Genomic DNA, 22,961 nt, shown 5'->3' with positions numbered 1-22,961 from the left:
TATACATATATATATGCACACATATATAAGGCACTCCAAGCGTGAGGCTGGCTGGCTGAAATGTACATGTATTTATATACCAGTGTACGCGTGCTCGCGCGCGTACACGTTCCTCTTACAAATTCTTTGGTTTTATTTTTCATATATACGTATATCTTTCTATAATTCTATGATAAATTTTGTTTGTCGCCGAGCACGCGCGCACGCGTATATCATCAACACGGTTATATACATGTATGTATATAGAGAATATATAGGTATATGTAGAGAATATATATAGATATATAGTGCAACAACAAACATCAAACAGCAAGATAACAACGATTAAACAACACATCAAAAAAACATCAAGGTAACAACAACATCAACATCAATACAATGATATACATATATATGCGGTGATATATATGCATGTATGTATGTATATATATATATGTATATGGTAAACAACAACACCAACATCGCAACAACAATATAGAATACGACATAGAGAGAGATAGAGAGAGAGACAGAGAGAGATAAGTAGAGCAATAAACAAGTCAAGTCTCAATCAAGATTCGAAATTAATTGAACCAATCAATCAAGTCAATTAATTAAGTCAATTAATCAATCAATGAATTAATTAATCCATCCAGCATACGACATACCCAGAGCATTAGCCGTGTGACAGTGAGTGAGAAATAGAGATAATATAATGGTGTGCACGGTTCAACGTGAGTACAGTCTCGAGAACTTTACAAAATTGTCAAAAATCTTCTCAAATTCCATTTTTCCAGAATGTCCGGATCTTCTTACGTTTTGTCGTTATATCCCTCTCTGGTTCGTATTATCTTATCATCGTATCACGTATCATCATCGAGGGAGAGATTTGCATATTTTCCATCGCGAGCTTTTATTCCTGACTCGAGGCTGTACCCTTAAAAGTAGTAATACGTGAACAGGTGGGTGTAACAGGGTGGGCAGACAGACAGACAGACAGACACAGACGAACATACAAACAGACAGACAGTCAGACAGCGACAGCTAGCTTACCAGGTAGACCGGTACTACGCAGTTAGCGAGAAATGCCGTCCGTCTGTCTGTCTGTCTGTCCGTTTCCAAGCCCCGGATCTCATAATCATTCTGGTTCCAGTCGATGTTTCTCGACCGATTTTTTAGACGACTACGTTGGAATTACGCTTCGAAATACACGGGGACAGGGACTGGATCGGCTAAATATTGATCCTCGCTTTTTTATCTCCTTTTTTTTTTTGTTCTTTTCACTCTGGTTTGATTGATCGGTAACAGACAGGTCAGTCAGACGGACAGGCAAACGGGGGCGTTAGAAAAATATACATATATAGATATTATACACATATGTTACTATACATACACAGGTGAACAGGAATATCGTAGAGTGTACTTATTTCCATATAGAGGCATATAAAAACACCAGTTTGGTTAGAGAATTATCGATTTGGTTAGTTTCGTGGGGGATGCATTGTGGGGATTGCGTTTTAGTCGTCGGTGCGATACAGCGCGAAAGCGATACAATTTTTTTCCTAGATGAAACTAACGTTATGATATCGTCGAATCGTAGAAACATCATTAGAAATTATCTGTCAAAGTATGAACGATTCCATGTGGTTTTATTATTCTATATTTTATTACTCCATGTTTTATTCGAACGAGGAAGTAAACCGTTAGCCGAGATATAAATGTAACTTAATTGATTTCTGCAATTTTCAGAACTTAAATGGCTCGATAGTTTCTAAAAGAGATTCTATCGAGAATGCGCAAAGGATGGGAAAAGTTTAATTGTAAAGAGAATATATTACGATCTTTAGAGTGGCAGTAGAATGGGTTCGTGTTAAGTCAGACACGAGTACTTCTACACTTGTCTGGCATCGATCGTACGTATCCCTGTACGTAACATCAACGTTTCTTTTCTATTTGGAATTTATCTAGACCCTTCGAAGTAGAAAATCGTTCGCCTTTAAATCGTTTTCGACCATGGCTGTACCATATGGCTGAAAGCGCAAGCTTCGTCGATCGTCCGAACGACGCGACGCGTAAAAATAATCGAAATGAACAACTGAAATCGAAAAATCTATCTCTCACGCGACCATCGAAACTACACAACAGACATTCAGCTGATTCAATTTCTTTGATACTTCCCCTTTTTCCATTCTTCTTTGAACAATGACGGTGTTGCAGCGAACGGCCAGAAATTGAATCATTAAACTAAACAGGCAGCCCTTCCACCTCGACGTCCAAAACGAAAGAGAACCGAACGAGTAAACAAAAGGAACGAAAGAAAGAAAAAAGGAAAAAACGGTCAGCACGCCTACCAACGACAGCATTGCGCGAACAATCGTGCACACAGCTGCAGGCGGCTATATAGAATGGCGCAACAATTATTACGAATACACATACATATATACATCCATTTTAATCGTAATAGTTATCAGCATGGCTGGTGATTATCATCGAAGAAATACACATACATACGTATCTATCTATAATAATTGTCGCACGCATATATGTATCTGTATATATAGTGACGAATAAAAGTATGTATTGGCACTAGATTCCCTTGGGAAATTGTATAGGTACGTACAGAGGATTTTGTAGGAAAATCTGATTTGTACCGATACTTTTGTTCATTACTGTATACATAGGTATATTTAAACAGTTATGTGAGATGCAACACCGAATGCTAACACACATATGTATATAACAATTCTCATAATGGGCTAACATAGAACATTCTTGCTTTTTCGGTTCCTCGTGACGCAGCGGTTTACCATATCGCAATCAGACGTCAGGTGGATTTCTCGGGGATCTCCCTGTGGTGGACAAACACGACCCTCGAATTAGTCCACTTTCTTCATTTTCCGCCCTTTCTCTTCCCTCTCTCTCTCCCGTCCCTCTCCATCCCTCTGTCGCTCGGTCGTTCGAGGGTGGAAAGGGATCGTTTCAATCCTTTTGCTCGACAATGCTTTGCAATCTTCTTTTACTATTTTGTTTTTAAATAATCATAGAGTACTATTCTTTCTCGACGGCGAGTTCTTTGAGAGAGGAAAGCTTTTTTCTATTTCTAACGACAAAGTCCAGAGTATTTTCACGACATCTACGATTTCTAGCTAACGTCTGGACCCGGTTGAAACTTCGCTGATCGCAAAGTGGACAGGTGCCAGTGTTTCATCGTGGTTTAAGAAGTCATGCAGTCGAAAGACTAGTTTCTCAGTCATATCCGGCATTCTTTAGTATTTTACGCTAGCTTTCGCAATTAAAAAAATCCAAGTCGTCGATTTTTACAATGTAAATCATTCTAATTCTCCGAAATGTTTATCGAAGGATCGTTCATAAGTTTTAAAAATTGGATTAACACACGTAACACTTTCGATGTGAAGAAAAAAGGATTGTATTATAATTCCTTTCTAATCGTCAGTTTCATACGTGTCTTTCGTTACAACGAAACCTATCAATTGAAAAATTAAATGTTCGTGCATCTTGGAGGAGGAAAAATGGGATAAAAAAGCACGCGAGAAAGAATACAGGGAAAGCGAGTAATGGAAACGACCAATAAATCGTACAGGGCTCGCGCACTGTACAGAACAAAGCTCGTGGACACTTGAACGGCAATCGATTGTTCGACGTAATACCGCGGTGTTCTATGCAGGGAATGCAGTAAAAAAAACTCGCTCGTATCGCGCGTGAAACAAGCATTTTCCATGTGGACGGTCATCAAACCAACCAATAACCAACGATGGAGTCAACACGGTGCAACAACTACCATAACAACAGCGTCGAGAACTAGGGAACTCGTAAAACAACAACAAGAAAGGAAATTTCAAAGAAAAAAGAGGAAAACATGAAGAAATAGAAGAAAAAGATGGGACAAACGAAACAAGGACGTGCCGTTTTAGCGTACTATCGATGGAAGAGATACATATACATATATTTTGCGAGCTTTTAAAATCTATCAGGTGTTCAAGTTTGATTATATTGCCATATAGGGGGATACAAGGAGTTTGAAACCACGTTCAGGACTATAAAATGTTAATTTGGAGGTGTTTCTTCCTCTGTAGCATAATGTTCGAAGAATAGTTTATAGTATATAATTTGCAAAGCACATTTTTGAAACACACAATTTGCTATTTTTCACAGAATTATATACCAACAAAGTTTCGTATATTAATTGGCAAATAACTTTTACACTCGGAGATTTACTATGTTTCTACATTAAGATGTTTACAACTGTAAGTGCGGCTACATCGATTATGATGTCTCGACGACTCATAATGTCGCTGATCGTTTTAATATATAGCCTCGCTGTATTTTCTTCCATCCAATATACGCTGCGTTCGATCAACGAAAGGAACGGCGCTTAATTTCGATATTCGAATTTTCCTTCGTTTTCTTTTCTAATCAGAGGATAATGTATCATTTGTAAATCGAGCAGAAGGATAATAAATTGTTGAAAAGAGGTAGCATGGCCCGTTAGAAGCTGAAAAAAATTAAACACTGCACTTAGCGCGATTGGGCAATAGTTCTATTGAATTAAGGCGAACATAACGTATAAGAAAGGTGGTCTGAGGCAGAGAAGAACCGAACATCGTGGAGGAGATCGATAGCGAAGGCATTCGAGAGGTTTGCTCGACGATGGTGCATGCCGCGAGGAACGATTACTTCCTGCGTTTTTCTCTCCGTTTTCTCCTCGTCTTCGACGTGTCTCCCTTTATCTTTCCATTTCTTCTTTTTAGCTTTCCTTTCGCGTAATTTCCCTCTTCGTCCCTTTCTTTTCCGAAATCTACGATACTGCAGGATGTTAAATTTTACCACCACGCTCACACTTTTCTTCGTTGTTAGTATCTCAGAGATACTGTATAATCTTTTTCTAGAGACAACCATTTTCGAGAAAATTCATCGTTTCTAATTTCATGCAATGTCGCGAGATTTTCAAGTTACGTAATTGTACGCCTGTGTTTCTAAAAATGTTCTAATCAAAAATCGCCAATCGATAATTATTTCTCTTTTTACTCAGAAGTGAAGGAACTTTGACGTTATAGGTGGTTAAAATCGTCGCAGTCCTCCAAACAGAACTCGAGGCGTTCCAACCGATCTTCAATTTGCAATAACTCGCCGACGAGGGTTCAGAGGAAGTGTGTGCCGGGCAAATTTGTCTCCTGCCGCATCGAAGACACCCTCGAAATCCAGCGTGTGTACGTATGTGTCCGTGTGCAGCGGATGGTCGACGAGAAAGTAGATGTGTGTGTGTGTGTATGCGCGCGCGCGCGTGTGTGTAATGCTTGCAGAGACACCAATATACACTGAGAAATATATATATATAAAGATATACATATATAGTGGTGCTATGGAGGGTTGGTTCGGGGGTGGGAACGTGATTGTGCAATTTCGAGCTGCGTCGACGATTCGCGCCCTACCCTCGCGCCGAACGAATGCATATTCGGCCGGAAACTTTGTGAAGGAAGCTCGCCGATTTCGATGCCACCGGGATTCAGGAGCTCTTCAGTTGGATTGCTCGTTGATAACGTTAAGAATTTAGTCGTAGCGAAATCTCTTAGAACCTACGACGCGAGTTATCGAATATCGGTGATTCGAAAATTCAATATTCGATATTCGAAGATTTCGAAATTTTAAATAGGAAGTTCGAAGGATTAACAGGACGAGGTATTGAACGTTCGAAGAATCGGTAACGCGAGATTTCCAACATTTAACGATTGAAACAATTCACCGGTGCTACGTAGATTTTGCATAATGTTCGAGAGAAACTCCAATTGGAATTAACTGACGCTTTAAACTCTTGAAATTCGTACGCGATTTTCTTCGATTCGAAGAAATCTCTTCCGAGACATCACCGATCCGCGATGCGTTTATCGAGTCTCTAAACTGTGAGCTCTTCTTTCCGACGAAACTCTTGGAATTTTCGCGCGAGGATCGATCGCAATTTACGAAGGACGCGGATCGTCGGGCGGGAGTTCGACGATACGTAATGTACAAAAGAGAAACAGAAGGATAGACGATAACAGAGCATCTACGGGGCTTAAGTGATGGTGTGAGTGCGTGAGTAGGTCTCGTAAAACGTTCCAACGTATTTACGAGTGTCTCTGTGTACGAATGTGTGTATGTGTCTATATATGTGTGTACGCGTGTCCGATCGTGTACGTACAATATTCGTGATAAAGATAGAGAAATCAAAGAGAGAGAAAGGAAAAGAAGAGACACGACAGTAGAGTGTAAAAAGAAACAACCACTGGAAAGGAGAAATGACAAACGTGACAGCAATATAGAAAAATATTCGAGCGTATATATACGACATCGTGATGCATGTGCGTACATATACGCGTACACGGACACGCGGCATCGAGAGAACCGGAAGTTCCTTCGGTGGATGCGTGTGTGGCGGGTAACGAGCCACTGACACTTGCCCATATCGTTTGTTCGTCACGTGTGCTCCTGGAAACGCCAGTGAGGGAGCGACCGTGTGCGTTTACCTGCGTGCGTGACCGTCCAATAGAACGATCGAATGCGAACGTGAATCGTGACTGAATTCGTTCGGGGACATTTAAATTTGGCACTGTTCTAGGTTATTTCATTTGTCTCTTTCTTTCAGTCAAAAAAATTTTCCAAAGATTTCATCCGATATCGGAACAGAAGATTATCAAATATGTGAGAATCCGTATTTGTGCTTGAATATAGAAATTAAGCAATCCGAAAAGTTTCAGGTCTAAAGATAAAAAATGTAAAAAGTTGGAGATTTAAAAATAGTGAAACTTAAAAGTTCGAAAGCTGGTAATTTTGAGATGTTCCTCTACTTTCTTCGTATCTGCTACGATTTTTCAGTCAGATACCTTTTAGGATTCTAAACTATGCTTACTCGAAACAGTCCACGCACGCAAACTTGACACACGTTCGCGCCAATAGCTAGTCCCACGCACACGACGTTTGTCCACCGTGTGTCACGTATACACGTACATATGTACGCTATATAATTTATACGTAACAAATATATATACATATATATAGATATAAATAGATATATAAGTGTATATATATGTGTAGAACAGTCAATAACCAGTCACAAAGTACCTTTTAGTCGAGTTTAGCGAGCTTCTCTCTACGCTCGGGCTCAGACTGAAACAGAGATCATCACGCGTCATTTTCACGCGAACATTAAGGGCTTGCACGCGGCTTGCAAGGCTGTTTGCAGCTGCACGCGGCCATCGATCACGGATCCCATGGATCGTTCGAAAAATTCCGCTCGCTACCCTTCCGGATCTCCTTCTCTCGATCCCCTTTTAATCATTTTCTCGCCTCCTTCTCATCTTCAATTTCCTTTCGAACGTTTACTTTCCAATAAAATCGGAGACATTAACTTTTAAAATTTAATTTATTAGCATACCTGTCACGCGTTCTTTCTTTTCGTTTAAAATTTTTATCGGAATCGGATCTTTCGAACGTAACGTTATGTCGAAACGAAACGACGGAACGACGTGCAACATTTAAACTTCAAGGATTTTCGCGTTGTCCAAGGACAAACGTTCGTTTCTTGGACGTTCTCGCGGTTAGTTCGACTGGCCGAAAAGTCGCGTCGAGCCCCACTAACCTAGTTTCAAGCATCTTGCTCCTAATTTAAAAGTATCGTCAGCGTTCGAACCGGACAATAGAACTCATCAATTGTTATTTTATCGTTAGCACGTCGGCTGCTACGCGAATTTCATATATCTTGCTCCGAAAGGCGAAATCACTTGCAGTTTAATAGCCGTCAATGCGTTAAACAAATACCAAACTTCGTTGAAATAATTTGTCTCATGGATGAACGCTCGAATCATTACAACGTATCTTAAATTCCCAAGAGACTTTTTAAAAGATCGACTTAAAAACTTAATTTACGTTTCAAATTCTTCCACTATACATCGAAACAAAGCAGGTGCGTTCAAAAGACGATTGTATCGTAAATGTTGCTCCGCCAGTCATAAAGAAGAAACGAAAAAATGTCGTGCAATCTCGAGTCACAATTACCCTACTTTGTACGAGATTATTCTATCAGTTTCCGTATCGCATCACAGTTGCTCGACTATGTTCGAAGTAGGTTAGCGAGGCCGTCGCAACGCTCGAGGATCGTTTTACTCGGTTTCGATTCTCGGCCGTGTCCTGTGGGGATCGAGATCCAGCAATCCTTGGTGATCGATTTACTTACATGATGCCTGGCTGAGCTCAGTTTGGGTCTATCGCACACTGGACATTCGAGGCGCCAAATCGCCGACGTTGTACTGGAACCCGGCGCACGGTGCAACGAGGATGCACATTATTGCACATTAAAAACGCATAACCGCCCCCAACCACGCCAGAGAGAACACTTCTACCGGGGTGGTGGAGTGTATAGAGTACAGAAAGTCGCGCGAAAAATCGACCATACTTGCTAGATATTATACGACAGGCTAATCGAAATAAATCATATGCCATTCAATGGCTTAAGAGGCTAATCGAGGATAAAGAATTAACTCGACACTCGAATTGCCAATTTTTCTCATACGATAATTTCTTTCCTTTATCTTTATTTGTTTAATGTTAAAAAGTAATTTTGATATACAGGAATATTTCCAAAAAACGCGAAAAATTCGAAATACATCGTCGTTATACCGTAGCGCCGGGCTCCTTAACCGATGGACAACGCCGACCGCGATGGTTTTATCGACGACCGATGTTGGAAGCAGCGAAAAATGGCAATGGAACCAATGGAATCATTTGTACCATCCTTCTGACGCTCCGCTTCCGAAGGCGTTTGCCCGGTTCTCAAAGGACGCGTGGAACCGTCGCGTTCTCTCGTACGTTGCTCGCCGATTACGTTAGGATCGTTTTTATTAGTGAACTCGTCAGGCAAAACAAGCGGACAGTACTGAAGCGCGTGAGACACAGGAACAAGACGATCTTGTATTTTAAGATCTTGTACTCTCTGTCGTGCGGCAACTTCCGGGAGTAATGAACAAAAAAACAGAGAGCGAAAAATTTGGGAATGTCAGATGTTAGGGGTGAAACGGGTTTTAAGGGTTGAAGGCTCGAGAAGTCGCAATCATCGTCGGACAGTCTCTGTGTTCTTTGTGTCTTTAGCCGTACTTCCGGTTTAGCGAGTATGCATTCCAGTATGCAGAGTACTTACAGTGAACTCCCCATAATCAAATGCTACGTTAAAAGAAAACTCGCTTCCAAGGTATTTTTATTTCATTTCTTTTCTTTTATTTTTTTTTTTTTTTTCAAGGGATCGTTAGGAATATTTTTTCGAGAACGAAGAGCAAATCTTGACACATGGACGCCATATCTTGGACTAATATTCGAGATTGAAAGGAAGTGACAGAGACTCGTACACGGACGATTAGTCCTTTAGAAACTGTTTTCGAAATATAGTTAGATTTGTACAATTTTTTCGTACATCTTTGTTTTGGAAAAAGATCTTTTACGTGATGCAGCATAAGAATGGATAATTCGAGAACAGTTCATACGAGACACGCGTCTCTAGAGAGATCCTTCTCACCACTTTTCCATCATGTAAGCACCAAAGATGAAGTCCACGCGTTAAGATACCACAAATTACCGCTCGCTGTTTATGGAGGACCTCGCGATCCTTGTAACACTACGTTATCAAGTTATCAAGCTGCAGATACGGAGAACAAAAGATAGTAAACATTTTCCGAGAGAATTTTCTTTTCTCATTCTTTGCTCATCCGGGTCTTTCCTATCATATTTAATTCAAAACTCGTTTAGTCAATCTGTCTTGTCATTAGAAAATATTTTGACTGAGAAATTTTCAGACGAAACATCAAAGTGGTAAAAGAAAGGATCATGATTTCGAGAGATCCTCCATTTGAAGTACCGTGGCAGCCACTTGGACAGGCGGCCTCCGGCGGTCATTTTTACGATTGAAAAGATGATCACGGCCTTAGGTACGAGAAATCTCGATAAATGTGCTCTTTTTATCGGCACATACCCGTCTGCGAGTGCGGAGAATCCATTCCACGGTGACCATCCTCTGGCCTGAGCACCGGCGAGAATGTCGGCGCACTCGATACGGAAACCGTAGGGGGCTTTTCAGTCTTGTCGTTCCTTATGAGCTGATGCACCGGTGGTGGGCCTACGAAACAGAAAAGTAAAGTTAAAAACACTGCTGCAAAGTTACACGACGATTAGCGGTTACGTATGAAATAATTAGAAGTTAAAAGAGAGGAGAGTGGAGTTCAGAGGGAAATATGCTTCGCCCACTCCTCCGCGGTTTCTACTTCGTATTCTTTCGCGTCTGCTCGTACAAACGAGCTGACAAAGGAGGTAAAAGTATCTCTCTTTCACAGAGATATTTCCCTCTTTGAATATTCAACCGAAAATTCTACCGCAACTCAAGTCAAATTGCCTGCTACAAGATTCTTATTAATTATCATTCTAACGAGAGAATTACTCAACGCTAATCTCACACACTACGTTGCTATACTATATCTATACTAAAATCAAATAAAAATTCCTGACAACTAAAACAATCCTAAATTCGTCGATTTGCTTATGCAACAAAGAAGTTCCTTTTATTTTTCAAAAATCCCCCCACCCTGCTTTTCATCCTAAAGCTACGATTCCATCTTCCCGTGCATCGTCCTTGAAGATAAAGACATCCCCAGTCAAGAACAGTTCGACCCTTTAGATAGCAAATGAAACAAAGAAAAGCAATAAGAACAAGAATACACGGTCTTCTTGTTAACGGATTTGCATACACGTTCGAATGGAGGGCGGTCGTTTCGCGGCAATAAAATTAGCTTCGTTCACCGGGGCACCACGATATTTACGCCGGTCGTTAATTTAACGACAATACAGTCAATCAAGTGTCCCGCGGCCGCTATAAAGGCAACGTATGTATGATAAAAAGGGAGCAACCGGGGGAAACGGGGTTGGCCCTGGTCCAGCTATGCTTATTGCTGGAATTTTTCCTGCACCCCCGACCTTTCTAGCCCAACTCCCAACGTCCTCACCCTCTCTCATACACGTTCGACCTCGTGTTTATATGTGTGCGCGCGTGTGTATGTGTATATATATGTGTGTGTGCATGTATTTTGCTTGAGAAAGTGGTCATTTTATTCCGTCCGTAAATTCCGTCTATCCGCCGCCGTTGCAACCCTCCCAACGCAAAGACTCGAAACTTTCCGCGTGCTTCTCGCTGGAAAGTCTTAACGTTCGACCCGAACCCCTTCCACGTATTCGTCTTCTTGCCTTCTGACTCGTACGTTCGTATTTCTTGCTTCGTCCGACTCGAATATTTGTATTTCTTAAGCTTTCGGATACGATGGCCTAGGAGGGGTAGTAGCGCCAGCGATGGTATTTGAGGGTGGGTCGAGGGTTCTAGGTTTGGGACAGGAGTGGATTGAGGCTATTTGGGACTAAAGTTTTATGACGGAATTTTTGGGGGATGGAAGGGTTGTACAAAGATGAAGTTACAAGTTTTGCTCTTCGCTAGGGAAATATAGTACACCGAAGCACATATATCGTGTTATTATGTTATTGTTCCGAACTTTCTACTTTAATTCTCCCGCAATCTTCACTACGATCCTTAGTATCCGGTAAATAAATTCTATCAAGAAGGACAATTATACGGATAGCACAAACAATAGAACACGAGGCGATGTCTTCTGCTAATGTCAAACACAAAGATAGTAATGGGATCTCTAAAGAAGATAAGATTTTCAAAGAAACGTAACTTTTATCAGCTTCAAATTAGCGCGAGAAACACTTTACTCCCGCGAATTCCTATTATTCCAACCCCTTCTATCTTTACGAATCTTTTTTGCCTACGAAAGGCTTCAGCCGGAAGTTATTCTTCTTTTTCATCTCTATCCAGTGACTTCCGTTTCGTGGAGTGTGTGCATAGAGGCAGAGGGCTGGTGGTTATCGTTTGATCGATGAAAGAGTTAAGAGGTGAGGGGCGAGGATGGGAGAATGAGAGAGAAAGAGAGTAGAAGAGCGGCGCGATAAAGCCGGGTTGGAGCGGAGAATAGAAAGAAAATAGAAAACGGAAAGAGAGAAATATATAGGGAAAATGATCTATAGAACGCTGAGCAAAGTAGATCCCGATAACAAAGGATCGTGTGATAAGCCGACGGGATGAGACTGAATCCGCGGAACAGAGAAAAAAAAAGAAAGGATCTTTCGATCCATGACCGCTGGGAATTTGTTATTACTCGAATAGCCCTACTCGGTGAATTAGATTCAATTTTGGTGACCACTGTGAAATGGTACGTTTTACGTATGCATTATCACTAACGACACCAAGTCATTTATATTTCAGAGAAATTGAACGCCGATCGTGTACCAAGGTAATAAAATCAAAGGAATGACGAAATACGAGCTTAATCAGTTTGGCTTTCGAGGTGTCTTGGATCTTTCTAAATAGGGAGATTTATAGTACGTACATACTCTTTTCATGCCCTACGATATTTTACACTGTCCTGTAGAAAATCGCGGAGGAAATTTATATCTCATAACTTGCACAGTTTTATGCTAAGGAGAATTTTAATACAACGCAAAAAGAAAAATCAAAATATGAGAGGGAGAAGGAAATATCTTTGTTAATTAACTTACAACTTTAAAGCTCGAGCTTTGGTAATTGTTGGTAAAAGGAAAACATAGCTAAAATAGTAGCGAGAGAAGTGGAAAATGTTTTGAAAAACGTTGCCATCGGCCATAGTCTGACGCACTTTTGCGAAGGTATTCGAGATGCACGCTGCTGTAAAACGCGATTCCGCATAGTTGCTCGGTGTCCTCGAACGGTTTAATTTTAGTGGACGCGTAGAAAAACGATAAAAATACCGTGAAATTCTGCCGTTTCGCAAACAGCGGCTGGTAAACAAGGTCCGTGTGTAGGTGCACAAGAGGGGAAGAGGCGCACGCTGCGATGCATCGTTCCGTGACGCATCGTTTCGCGACCGATTGCTTCGCGATGCAACCTACTGAAAGGCATCGGCAAGATTGCAGCCGGCTTCGATTACTATCCGCCGAACCGTGCCGCCTCGATACGTAAGGCGTCAATCGGCCACACTTTGAATTACGAGGCAACAATTTCTGCTACTTCGTATCACAACGCGTCGGTGTAAAACGTTTCAAAATACAACAGATTGATTTATAACGTTTTCAATAGGAATGTGTTGATTTAGCATGCTTAGGACTGTACCGTAATGACTCGGAAAAGTTCCTGAATGAACGCGCTACGATTTACGGAACGCCGAATTCCAGGGATTCCGATACATGGCGTTTCAAATTACCAAATTTCTAATTCGCGGTGCTCCGAATCACGCTTCCGATTCGTGGTGCCATCGAATTACAACGCGTTTCATTCGTGCCGCTTCAAGTCACAAAGTCCCCAATTACCAGTCCTCCGCAACGTAATGCTCCCAATTGATATAATCCACCAAACCACGACCTCTTAATTCGAAACGCTTTCAATCACGATATCCCAATTCTGTCTGTTTGAAATCCCAGTTTATCCAATTCCTCTCTCTCTCTCTCTTTATCTCTTCCTCCTTTATTAACCCATTAATTCCCAATCAATCACACCTTCGACTCTCCCCTCTTTTCTGTTCAAACTCCGATCTCTCTCCTGAATCTGCAATTCATCACACGAAATACCCACATATGACGTTAAGATTATAAGTTAGTGGTGGAACCAGGTGACAGTGTGCATCCACTAAAAATAAGGACGAACGTAGAGGTTTTGAAACTCACTGAAGCTAGCCGCTGGCTGAGCATGATCCGCGGCCGTGGCTGCGGACGGAGGGGTGTAGCTGCTGCAGTAGTACGGCGGGTGCTCTATTTTGATCGCGTTTATTTGAGGCTGCATGTCGCTGAGGTCATGCAGTATGGACGCTGAAACCAGACACACATTAGCGGTTACGGATCCTAGCGCGTTTCGTACGTCATCCGCTTCTTCTCGTCGTTCTCTTGCTAAAGTCGTAATCTTCGTCTTGGTCGTAGTCTTTGTCGCGTTCGTCTTCTTGCGGTCTCGATTCTCGAGAAAATCGCACTTCCGCGCGTTTTCCTTCGAGAACCTTCCCCCTTCTTTTCTTATATTTTGTAAAAATTGTTTATGCAGAAGGCAATACTTTTTTCTTTCTTTTTCGATTTAAGCGATTCCGTTTGGTGTAGAGAAATTTGAACACTAAATTTTCCTCTCTTTTGAATATTAGTCATTACACTAATATGTACGTATTAATTCTTTCACCGTTGCTTTAAATGACGCCACAATAGCTATGCTGCGCTATTTGAAAAAAAGTTGTTTCATCTGAACATTTGGATAAAATTATGTATCTATCTATTGGTTAATATGTACTGACCATATGATAGATTTTAAAACAGGAAGATACATAATGATTCATGTATCGTCGTAACGATTATGAATCTTAACGATTTGCAGTTTTCAGCGACCTTAACTGTGAAAGAATTAATACCTTTCTCGAGTATGTTATCTAGCAAAGTAGTAAGATTCAGTCGTATGAAAACGGACATGCCAAGATACAAGAAACGCATCGGTTAGAAATGTGTACAGATCCGTGTTAGATTTCTAGGATATCGAATGATGGAAGAAAATAATGAGCAAAGAAAATAAACCTCTATCATCGTATGATCGCACGAACTCGCTCCACGTCGACGATTTATCCAGTGTACCTTGCCGAAAACAATCCCGTTTAATCCTTACCAAGACCCGACGACCAATCAAACGTTCCCATCGACGATTAATACCTCCAATTATCTGTCGATTCCTCCCTAAATCGTGTTGTCGAGAAGTCGAAAGGGCACGAGTCCGAGAGAGAACTATCGTCTCGTTGTTCGCGTAAACACAATCGTGTTCCAAGGAGGGACGAAGAGGGAGGCAGGGAGAGAGAGAGAGAGAGAGGGACGATGGTGGCGGTGGGATCGGTTAATTAATCGTGGTGCCGGCCATTAGAATACGCTCCAGTTACACGTTGCGCTGAATCAGCGCCACCGTAAAATAATAGGATTCCAGTTTGTCGCAGTTGGCGACGCGTAAATATAGGGATCTCCCCGTTGCTCGACGGTCAACGACCAATTAGGTTGAGCTACTGCCGTGGAATTTGCATCTTGTGTAAGCGACCTGCTCGTAAACCTGCGACCGATTTCGCGACCTGTGTCCACCGGCCCCTCGCATGCAATATCTTCTGTGTTCTTCGGTAATTCGCGCCACGCGATGAATTTCCATCTGGATATAGGCCCCGGTCTACTGGTTTTCTAGTTTGAATAGCGGAAACAGCGGGCAAGATACCATAGACACAGTTGCTTTCATGCTAACTATGAAGCTGGAATTATAGAACTCTATTGATACTGGTAATTATTTAGGAGGAAACGGAATCTCGAGATTCTAGAGGATAATGTGGTTGTCTGATTTCTCTTCTTTTTCCTTTCTCAGTATCGAATCTTATATATATATTGCACTTCGTATTTTATTTATTTTATGGGACTGTTATGCACAGGGGTAATCGTAAGGTTTTACACTATCAGAGAAAGTTTCAACAGCCTGTGGTTTCATTTCTCCGATAAAGATAATTCGCGCGTATGTGGCAATTAGGAGTTGAGACGATTTTAAAAGAAGCAAATCACCATCGTGTCCATATTCCGCTACCTCTTCATATATGTAGCCGCGATTCGAATCATCGGAATTTCGCCACTAAAACTCACCCCTTCCCCTAGGAGTGTTTCTATTATGTTCCATCTTGCACGTCGTCGACCGTCACCACCGACAGGATATTCTTCTCTATTTCACATCAGCCGAGGTAGGCTCCCACCCCCCGCGGAAATTGCGCCCCTTTTTATCCACCGTACGTGCTGCGCCTCTCACATCGGGGAGAGAGAAGAAAAATGCCTGGGAAATACTGCCCCCCTGCGGGCCTACCATTTTTTCCCGCTCGACTCGCGTACACGTACACCTGCATACGTGTTTCTATGTGTGTACGTGTGTGTGCAAGTGCATTGTTGACAAAAAACCGGTGACGTATCCGAGGGTTGGAAAAAATTCGTCGAAAATCGCGCACGGCGTCGGGACACTGATTCACGGTTTTTCCTTTTTTTCCCTCCGCCGTTGATTCCGGCCTTTTTCGAACGAGAGCTAGGACCGGACCAGTTGGCGAACTTTGAAAAAAATTCCTCCGCTAGGCTGGCGGCGTCAGGGGTGAGTATTGTCGGACGGTTAACTCTCCCGTGGCCTGTGTTCTCGGCTGACGCGATATTGAGATTGATGGGGAAACGATGATCGAAGGGGTAGGTTTATAGAAAGAGGGACGAAGCTGCTTGGAGTCTTTGGGATCGCGTTAGCAAGAAACGTGGTCTATAAAGGTGCGGGAATGGGAAAAGTGGCGTGTCTTTTGTCGAGAGCTGAAGAACCTCTTCCGAGGATTTGTAGCTGAAGTTTCGCAAAGAACTAAATCTTGGTTCTTTTAAATTGGAAAATGTTTCTATTTCTTCGCGACTTATCCCCTGTGTATCTATAAAATAATACACGACGAGAAGAGTTCTGTCATAATAAGTGGAATAAAACGTACGATTTAAAGAACCTAATTGGCTCTTTTTCTATCTTCGTAACTCATCCTTAAAGCGTTAAACTATTTAAACTACCCTCTGGATGTTATGAGATTAAATGCACGATCTGGAGAATCCAAGAGTACATAATTCTCTTTAAACAACCCTAAACTTCTAGCTCTTCTTCATCGAACCTAATCCAACTGAAATTAGGATCGATCGGGCTAAAACAAACGTGCTTTATCCATGATGTTTCTTCGTCAGAATCCAAGAAACATTAGAAAAAAAGCGTTCGATCGAGTTGCAAAGATCGGCAGACGGGAGTTGGCTCATCCGGCGAGAGAGGACGGCAGAGGTAGAGGCGAGAGAAAGAGAGGCTGCGAGGCTCTCTCAGCAGCCTCTGAGGCCGTGAGCATTGTTCCCCGTCTATTAATACACCGGGTTGCATACTAATCTCCTGCCACGGTGACGCGAGGAGCGGTGTGGGGAAGGGAAGAGAGAGAGAGAGAGAGAGTGGCAAAAGGAGGAGGAGGGTGGAAGAGTGCAGATGCATACGTCGAGGCGTTTCGAGACTCGCGCCGCTTCTCAATATGCGCTCCCCTGCCCTATTATTCCATTTAGTGGCGGTGCATGCGTGTCACGCTGCTCCCTTCGGCGAGGATCCGATGAAAATGGACTCGAATGATCCACCGGTCGATTTGATCGCTTCAACTATGAACTAACGACTTCCCCTTGTCTTTTAGGGTAAATCCTCGATATTGCATGGAATCGGAAAGCAAGAATTTTGATAGAGTGTAATGTAGAGTCGGAGAGTGTTTGAAGAAGTTTGAAGGAATATAAAAGATACAAGCAACTTTAAGACTTGTTCAGCTAGCTCTTTGGAATTTCACGTTGAATTTCAACTTTTATCGTATGGAATTTGACGAATTTTTGCGACGGTCCAGGCATCGAGAGAAATTTGGCTGTGCGGTTATCGGTGACTAATAGAGAAGCAGTCGGGAGACTGGCAGCACAGTGGCTTCTGTATATGTTCGTGACGGAAATTGGCAGACAATGTCGGGCAATAACACTCGGTTTCGTCTGTTCTATCGATGGGACGCGCTCGGAGGACCGTTGACAACCTTGACCTACCAAATTACGACCTATTTGTCTATCTCACTTTTCGCTATTCTTTACAAAAGAATACGAAACTAGCTTCAACATCCTCCGCTGAGTGAATAGTACGATTCTTACGAGAAAGACAAGGGATTAGATTCTATATTTAATTTTACAAATTCTCTGAACTTGATTACAGAGGGTGGTATCGAACTGTCTAACAAGTGGCGTTCGCAACGAATACAATCCCTTCCTGATCGAGTTACACTAACAGAGCACTGTGAGCGTTCACCACGATGCACATGCAACACGTGCCAATCGTTCGTCAGGTCCTTGATAGCGAAAGAGGAGTGAAGTGGTCTCAGGTATGCCGAAAGGATAACCGTCGAGTGGAATCGCGTTCCACGGCTAAGAATAACGTTTCTAACGTTAATAAATCAGCATCGATAGAACGACCAACAACGTGCTCGATCACGAAAATCAGCTTCGTGAATATTGGACGTTATCGTGGAGCGAGTTCCTTCCTACTTCATCATCGAAAGGATGCTTTCAAAAGGTTTCCTAGATATCGACTCGTTGATTACCTTTCGAAAGCATCCATAAGATTGTTTTAAGCTAAATAGAATTTTCTTTTAAACGTTCTTATCGTCTTTTTCCTTTCTTTCGTATTAAACAGATTGGAGACTTTCGATATCCCAGAGATCAGCGAATAGAGAGTCCATGCAATAGATGATGAAGAGAGGATCGTACGTCGTACCTTTTGAAAGCATCCAGAGCTCCTTGGAGCTGAAGACACCTGTCGCTAGGATCGTGTCATTGCAGACAACACCGTTATATAGTTCGTGGTAGCCTGCACCTGGGAACAGAACCCAGCCGACCATAAGACGTTACTCGTTCGTGCAATTTTGAACAACTGACGACGCATGAGAACTCGCGGAATACCAAGTGAAAAAGGTTGTTGGCATAGGATTGTAGGAAAATTTATTCGTTTACCTTTTCGCCGCCTCTCTTCCTCCTTGCTCGCGTTGCAGATGCCATTTAGAACCTCTGTAACAATCGAAGAGGATTTGCAAGTTAGTTTTATTAATTATCAAATCTTCTCGAGATCCCGCAGATTTCTATGGGTACTTTATTATGCAGTTCTTAATGTGCATTCATGTTCGATCAAATCTTTCTTCGTTCGGCTTTAAAGAGATTCTTAATGAAAAATTGTCCAAATTGTTACGTTTGCCTTCATTTCGTCAAGCGAACTATCAAAATCTACCTTCGAATTTTACGATCTCTATTTCCCTTTCGTCCGCGAAAACATTCACATTTTTATCTTATCCTCCTCCTTTTTCTTTCTTCTTTCGCTAAAATCAGCCCCTTTCAGAATTTCGCCATTGTAAAGCTATTTCAGCGAGACGAATCGACCAACTTGGGATTCCCCAGACACGGATTTGGGAGGACGGTATCCTCGACGCATCCCATCTCACCTTTACTGTCACACGGTGTTTTATATCGCGGTACCTTACGCAAATCTCATTACGCAACATATCACCGAAATACACGAGAGCCCGGAACGTGTGTTCGACTTCTTGAAAGAGACAGAGACAGATAGAAAGAGTATTTGTATCTGTATGCATACGTGCGTCTGTGTAAGTGTCGTGGTAAGGAAAAGAGAAGGAGAGAGAAGAGGAAAGGATGGATTCCTTCTGCGCGGATGGAAATTCGGAAAAACGTTTCACAATCGTCGCGACATCCTCGATCAACCAGCTCGACAACGCTGAAAAACCGACGAACGACCGTTTATAAATAGACGTTAACAAACATACGTTCACTCTCAGGTTATTTTTAATTGCGTCTCAACCTTATATCGGTGTACACTGCGCCGCGATAAGCGATCTCCATTTTTGATCGTAGAATTCGTTCGAATGCCGTTTAAATTTAAATCGAACGTCAATTGTCAAACGACGAAGAAAATTGAAAACCGATGGTGAAGCAGAATTAACGTAAGCATTCAAGGTTGGACGGGAACATATTGGACCGACTAAGTATCGGATCGTGTTGTTTTCATTGCTCGCAGAATTTATCTGGTGAAACGACTGACAAGAAGACGTGTGATTTTAATGCGCGTCTATTTTCGTTTAGTTCAACAGCAAAATTCTATATCTTCCTCCAAATCGAAGAAAGCTTCTCCATCTTCTATCGTCATGTTTTCCGCGACTTCATAATTTCAAACTTTAGAACTTGTATTTGATAGAAAGACGATATCACGATCGAATAAATTTCGAATTTTTCATTACGGATAATCAGCCGAGTTTCGAGCCGATTTAATTTTACGTCTGGTCTTTGAGCCGGTTGGTTCAGGATGCACATTAATGGGGCAACGAGATCGTTTTCCCGAGAATCGATTGCGACACACCGTGGCGAACGGAGAGGATCCTCTAGGCTCTAGAGAACTAACAGCAAAATTAGTCGGCCAGTGGACCGCCCGACAGGTGCGTGTGTGCGACGCAGAAATTTTAGCAGACACCGATAGATACGCTCGCTCTTGGAACAATAATAGAGAACGGATCTGTTGACACCATGTGATCCATGAGTGCGCGAGCGAATTTCGCGGCGACGGTACGGGAACGCCTCAAGGACGGCCATTTTACAGTCTTTTCTGAGAATCTTCTCGAAAACTGTGCACCAGATAGTAAAGAAGAACGAATAAATCGTCGTAACATAATTTTCCTGAGGTTTAATCTTTGGCAGAGTAATTCATTCGATAGTCAAGACAAATAGTTCCTCGTTTTTTATTCAATTTACGGTCCTAAGAATTTGTATATCGATGTATTCGCGACTATAAATCAGCATTAATTATAATCGTGCGCATGAATAACTACAATCCCCACCTTGACCATCCATACTATAGAGGATGAGCTATCTAACCCACCTTTCCAAGAATTATTAAAAATAGACAAAATTTGTTTCTGACGTCATAATACTCAACCATCTACAACAAATGTTCTCCTTACTGAAATATCTAATTTCATTCTCCCTCTTTTCGATAAAATCACCCTTCCGTGATCCAAAATATTTTCTCAAACAGACTACAACTTCTATTTCGTCTCATCAAACGGACTACAACTCTCACGGAGGATCTTTCGTTTTTGAATAATCTTAGCGCATGTTTCATATACGTTATTCTTGTCAGAATAAGGGAATAGAAGATCGATATTAAAAGATCGATGGGACTAATTACGAGTGCGTGAATATCTCGTTTCAGGTATTCGTAGAGGTACGAACGAAAATCAAGCGCATAAGCGAGCACGGTATTCGACAGATAGAAAGAAAGAGAGAGAACTCGCTACAAGATGTCCGTCGCTTATTTATTTATAGAGCGAGCACACATCGGCACGCATGGTCACATGCTCGCGTGCACGGCGCACCGACTGTAACTTAAGGGTGAGCGTGAGACGCGCGAGCGCATGCAAGAGTACGCGTACTCGCACGCGTTTCCCTCGGAAGTGGACAAAAAGTTCGCTCGACTCACCAGGTTTATTTTGTACTCCGTTTATTTCTTAACGCGGGGGCTGTTCTCATTGTTTGCAGAAATAATACGATGAAAGTGGCGCGAGTGGTTAAAGGAAATAAATCTGGGAAAGCAGCGGTTTGGCCCGTTGAAATCGGAAATGAAATTATGCCGAGTTAAGATGCAGAGGGTGGCATTTTCTTCTGTTCGAGATATGCCACTAATCTACTGTAGAATTGAATATTATAGGAAAGCAAGATTCTTGAAAGAAATTTTGGAAATGGTTTGTCTACTTTCACGAGGCAGATATTCCAAATATGAAGCCTTTATTGTAATTTCGGTGTGCTGTTTGACCAGATATTAAAATATTACTCTAAAGATCCTTAAATTCCCTCATATCTGCGATCCAAGAGATAAAACATAACGTCTAAGGACCGTTACAAAAAATTTGGAAAACGAAGAAAATATGGATGACTATATTATCATGGAAAACCTGTCTAAAGAGCGAGCAGAATTAATAATGGATCCACGTGGCGAGATATGGTTGGTGGACGTATTGAAAACTCGGTGGTAGGGCACCCGGTCTATTCCGGCTGTTGCCGGATTATCAAAGTCTTACGGCCTGGCTTTTCCTGCCGACTTTTCGATGCGGCCCGTCTAAAACGGACCTCGTCTGCCGCAGAGGCATCGCGAAAATGCGACGTGTCCGAGAACGACACGCGTCGAGGCACCTGTCCTCTCTCTAACACTTTCATAAGAGACGATGATACTTACGCAACCGGCCGGGCGATATTTAGCTCTTAGGGCTAATACGCAGAGCGTCTCACCGACGATCAACCCCCTCTTTCCCTTCTTCAGGTTAAATTTCATTTCTTTTCTTTCTCTCTCTCTCTTCTTAGTTCGTCTTTAACAGAAGGATCGATCGAAAGTTTAAAAGAAACAAGTACCCGCATTGCTGTTTAACCGTAGTCTCGATTCGCGGATTTCAATGTAGATTAATGGATTAAACAGGATCTTCGAATTTCCTTTTTCAAACGAAACACGAAAGTGGAAACGATTGTTTAAGATGAGGACGACTCCAGTTACCTCTTTTATCTAACTTCCTACAGATAAAGTATGAAGACTATTCTAAAGATATCTTTCTTCGGGCTAATCAAGATCGACCTAATTGAAAACTCTTCTTTCCCCACTTTTGGTACCCTGAAACCAGCGAAGATTCTCTTATCAACTTTACAAACTATTTTCTGCCAACGTAACCAATTAACTACCATGTCTATCATCGATAATCCACCATAAGCTCAACAACCATTTAACCGTCGTTTTTCCTTCGTTTGAAAGAAAAAGGTTCCGTCATTCGAACGGCGATGACAACGAAGATACGCGAGTGGAATTGAAATATTAGGCGTCCCTGGTCCTTCTCGTTTCGGGCTATGTACTTCTCTTCTGTAATAATACTGTCTATTAGGTCAGTCGAAACGAACGCAGCAAGTGTCTACTTTTAGCATACGTCGACGCGGCGGATAATCCGAAAGGGTCCGAAGTAGCGGAGCCTTCGCTATCCACGCCGCGCCTTGCCAGCCAGTAAGTTTATATTATTGTGATGCTGTGTATATTTACAGAGGGCCAGGAATTTTTATGATGTTGATCGTTCGTCGTCTGTGCACCGTCGACTGGCATTCTTCGACACTTCTGTACATACGCCTTTTAATTCAAGACACAAAGATTTACGAGAAACAAGGGCATGAATTTTTTGGGTTTAATCGAGACCTTGAAGTTTTGAAAGTAGGACGCGGAGAATAAAAAA

The 22,961-nt window shown here is 42.0% G+C and overlaps 1 protein-coding gene across 8 annotated transcripts in view; it reads right to left on the bottom strand.

The window, feature by feature from the left end:
• The window catches only part of LOC117237353 (nuclear factor 1 X-type-like), a 64,587-nt gene that overhangs the window by 6,022 nt on the left and 35,604 nt on the right, over positions 1 to 22,961 (bottom strand). For 5 of the 8 annotated variants that reach the window (XM_033501200.1, XM_033501202.1, XM_033501203.1 and 2 more), the window contains 4 exons: positions 18,652 to 18,705; positions 18,416 to 18,514; positions 13,759 to 13,899; positions 9,992 to 10,135 (listed from right to left, as the gene is read on the bottom strand). In XM_033501200.1, the coding sequence (XP_033357091.1) occupies positions 9,992 to 10,135; positions 13,759 to 13,899; positions 18,416 to 18,514; positions 18,652 to 18,705 (438 nt within the window). The remainder of the gene's footprint in view (positions 1 to 9,991; positions 10,136 to 13,758; positions 13,900 to 18,415; positions 18,515 to 18,651; positions 18,706 to 22,961) is intronic. The other 3 variants (XM_033501201.1, XM_033501206.1, XM_033501207.1) reach the window with 3 other exon arrangements.

This window comes from Bombus vosnesenskii, unplaced genomic scaffold, assembly GCF_011952255.1.
Source record: "Bombus vosnesenskii isolate JDL3184/JDL3185 unplaced genomic scaffold, Bvos_JDL3184-5_v1.1 scf7180000013370, whole genome shotgun sequence".
Taxonomy (NCBI): Eukaryota; Metazoa; Arthropoda; class Insecta; order Hymenoptera; family Apidae; genus Bombus; species Bombus vosnesenskii.
This window is presented reverse-complemented; position numbering and strand designations above follow the sequence as displayed.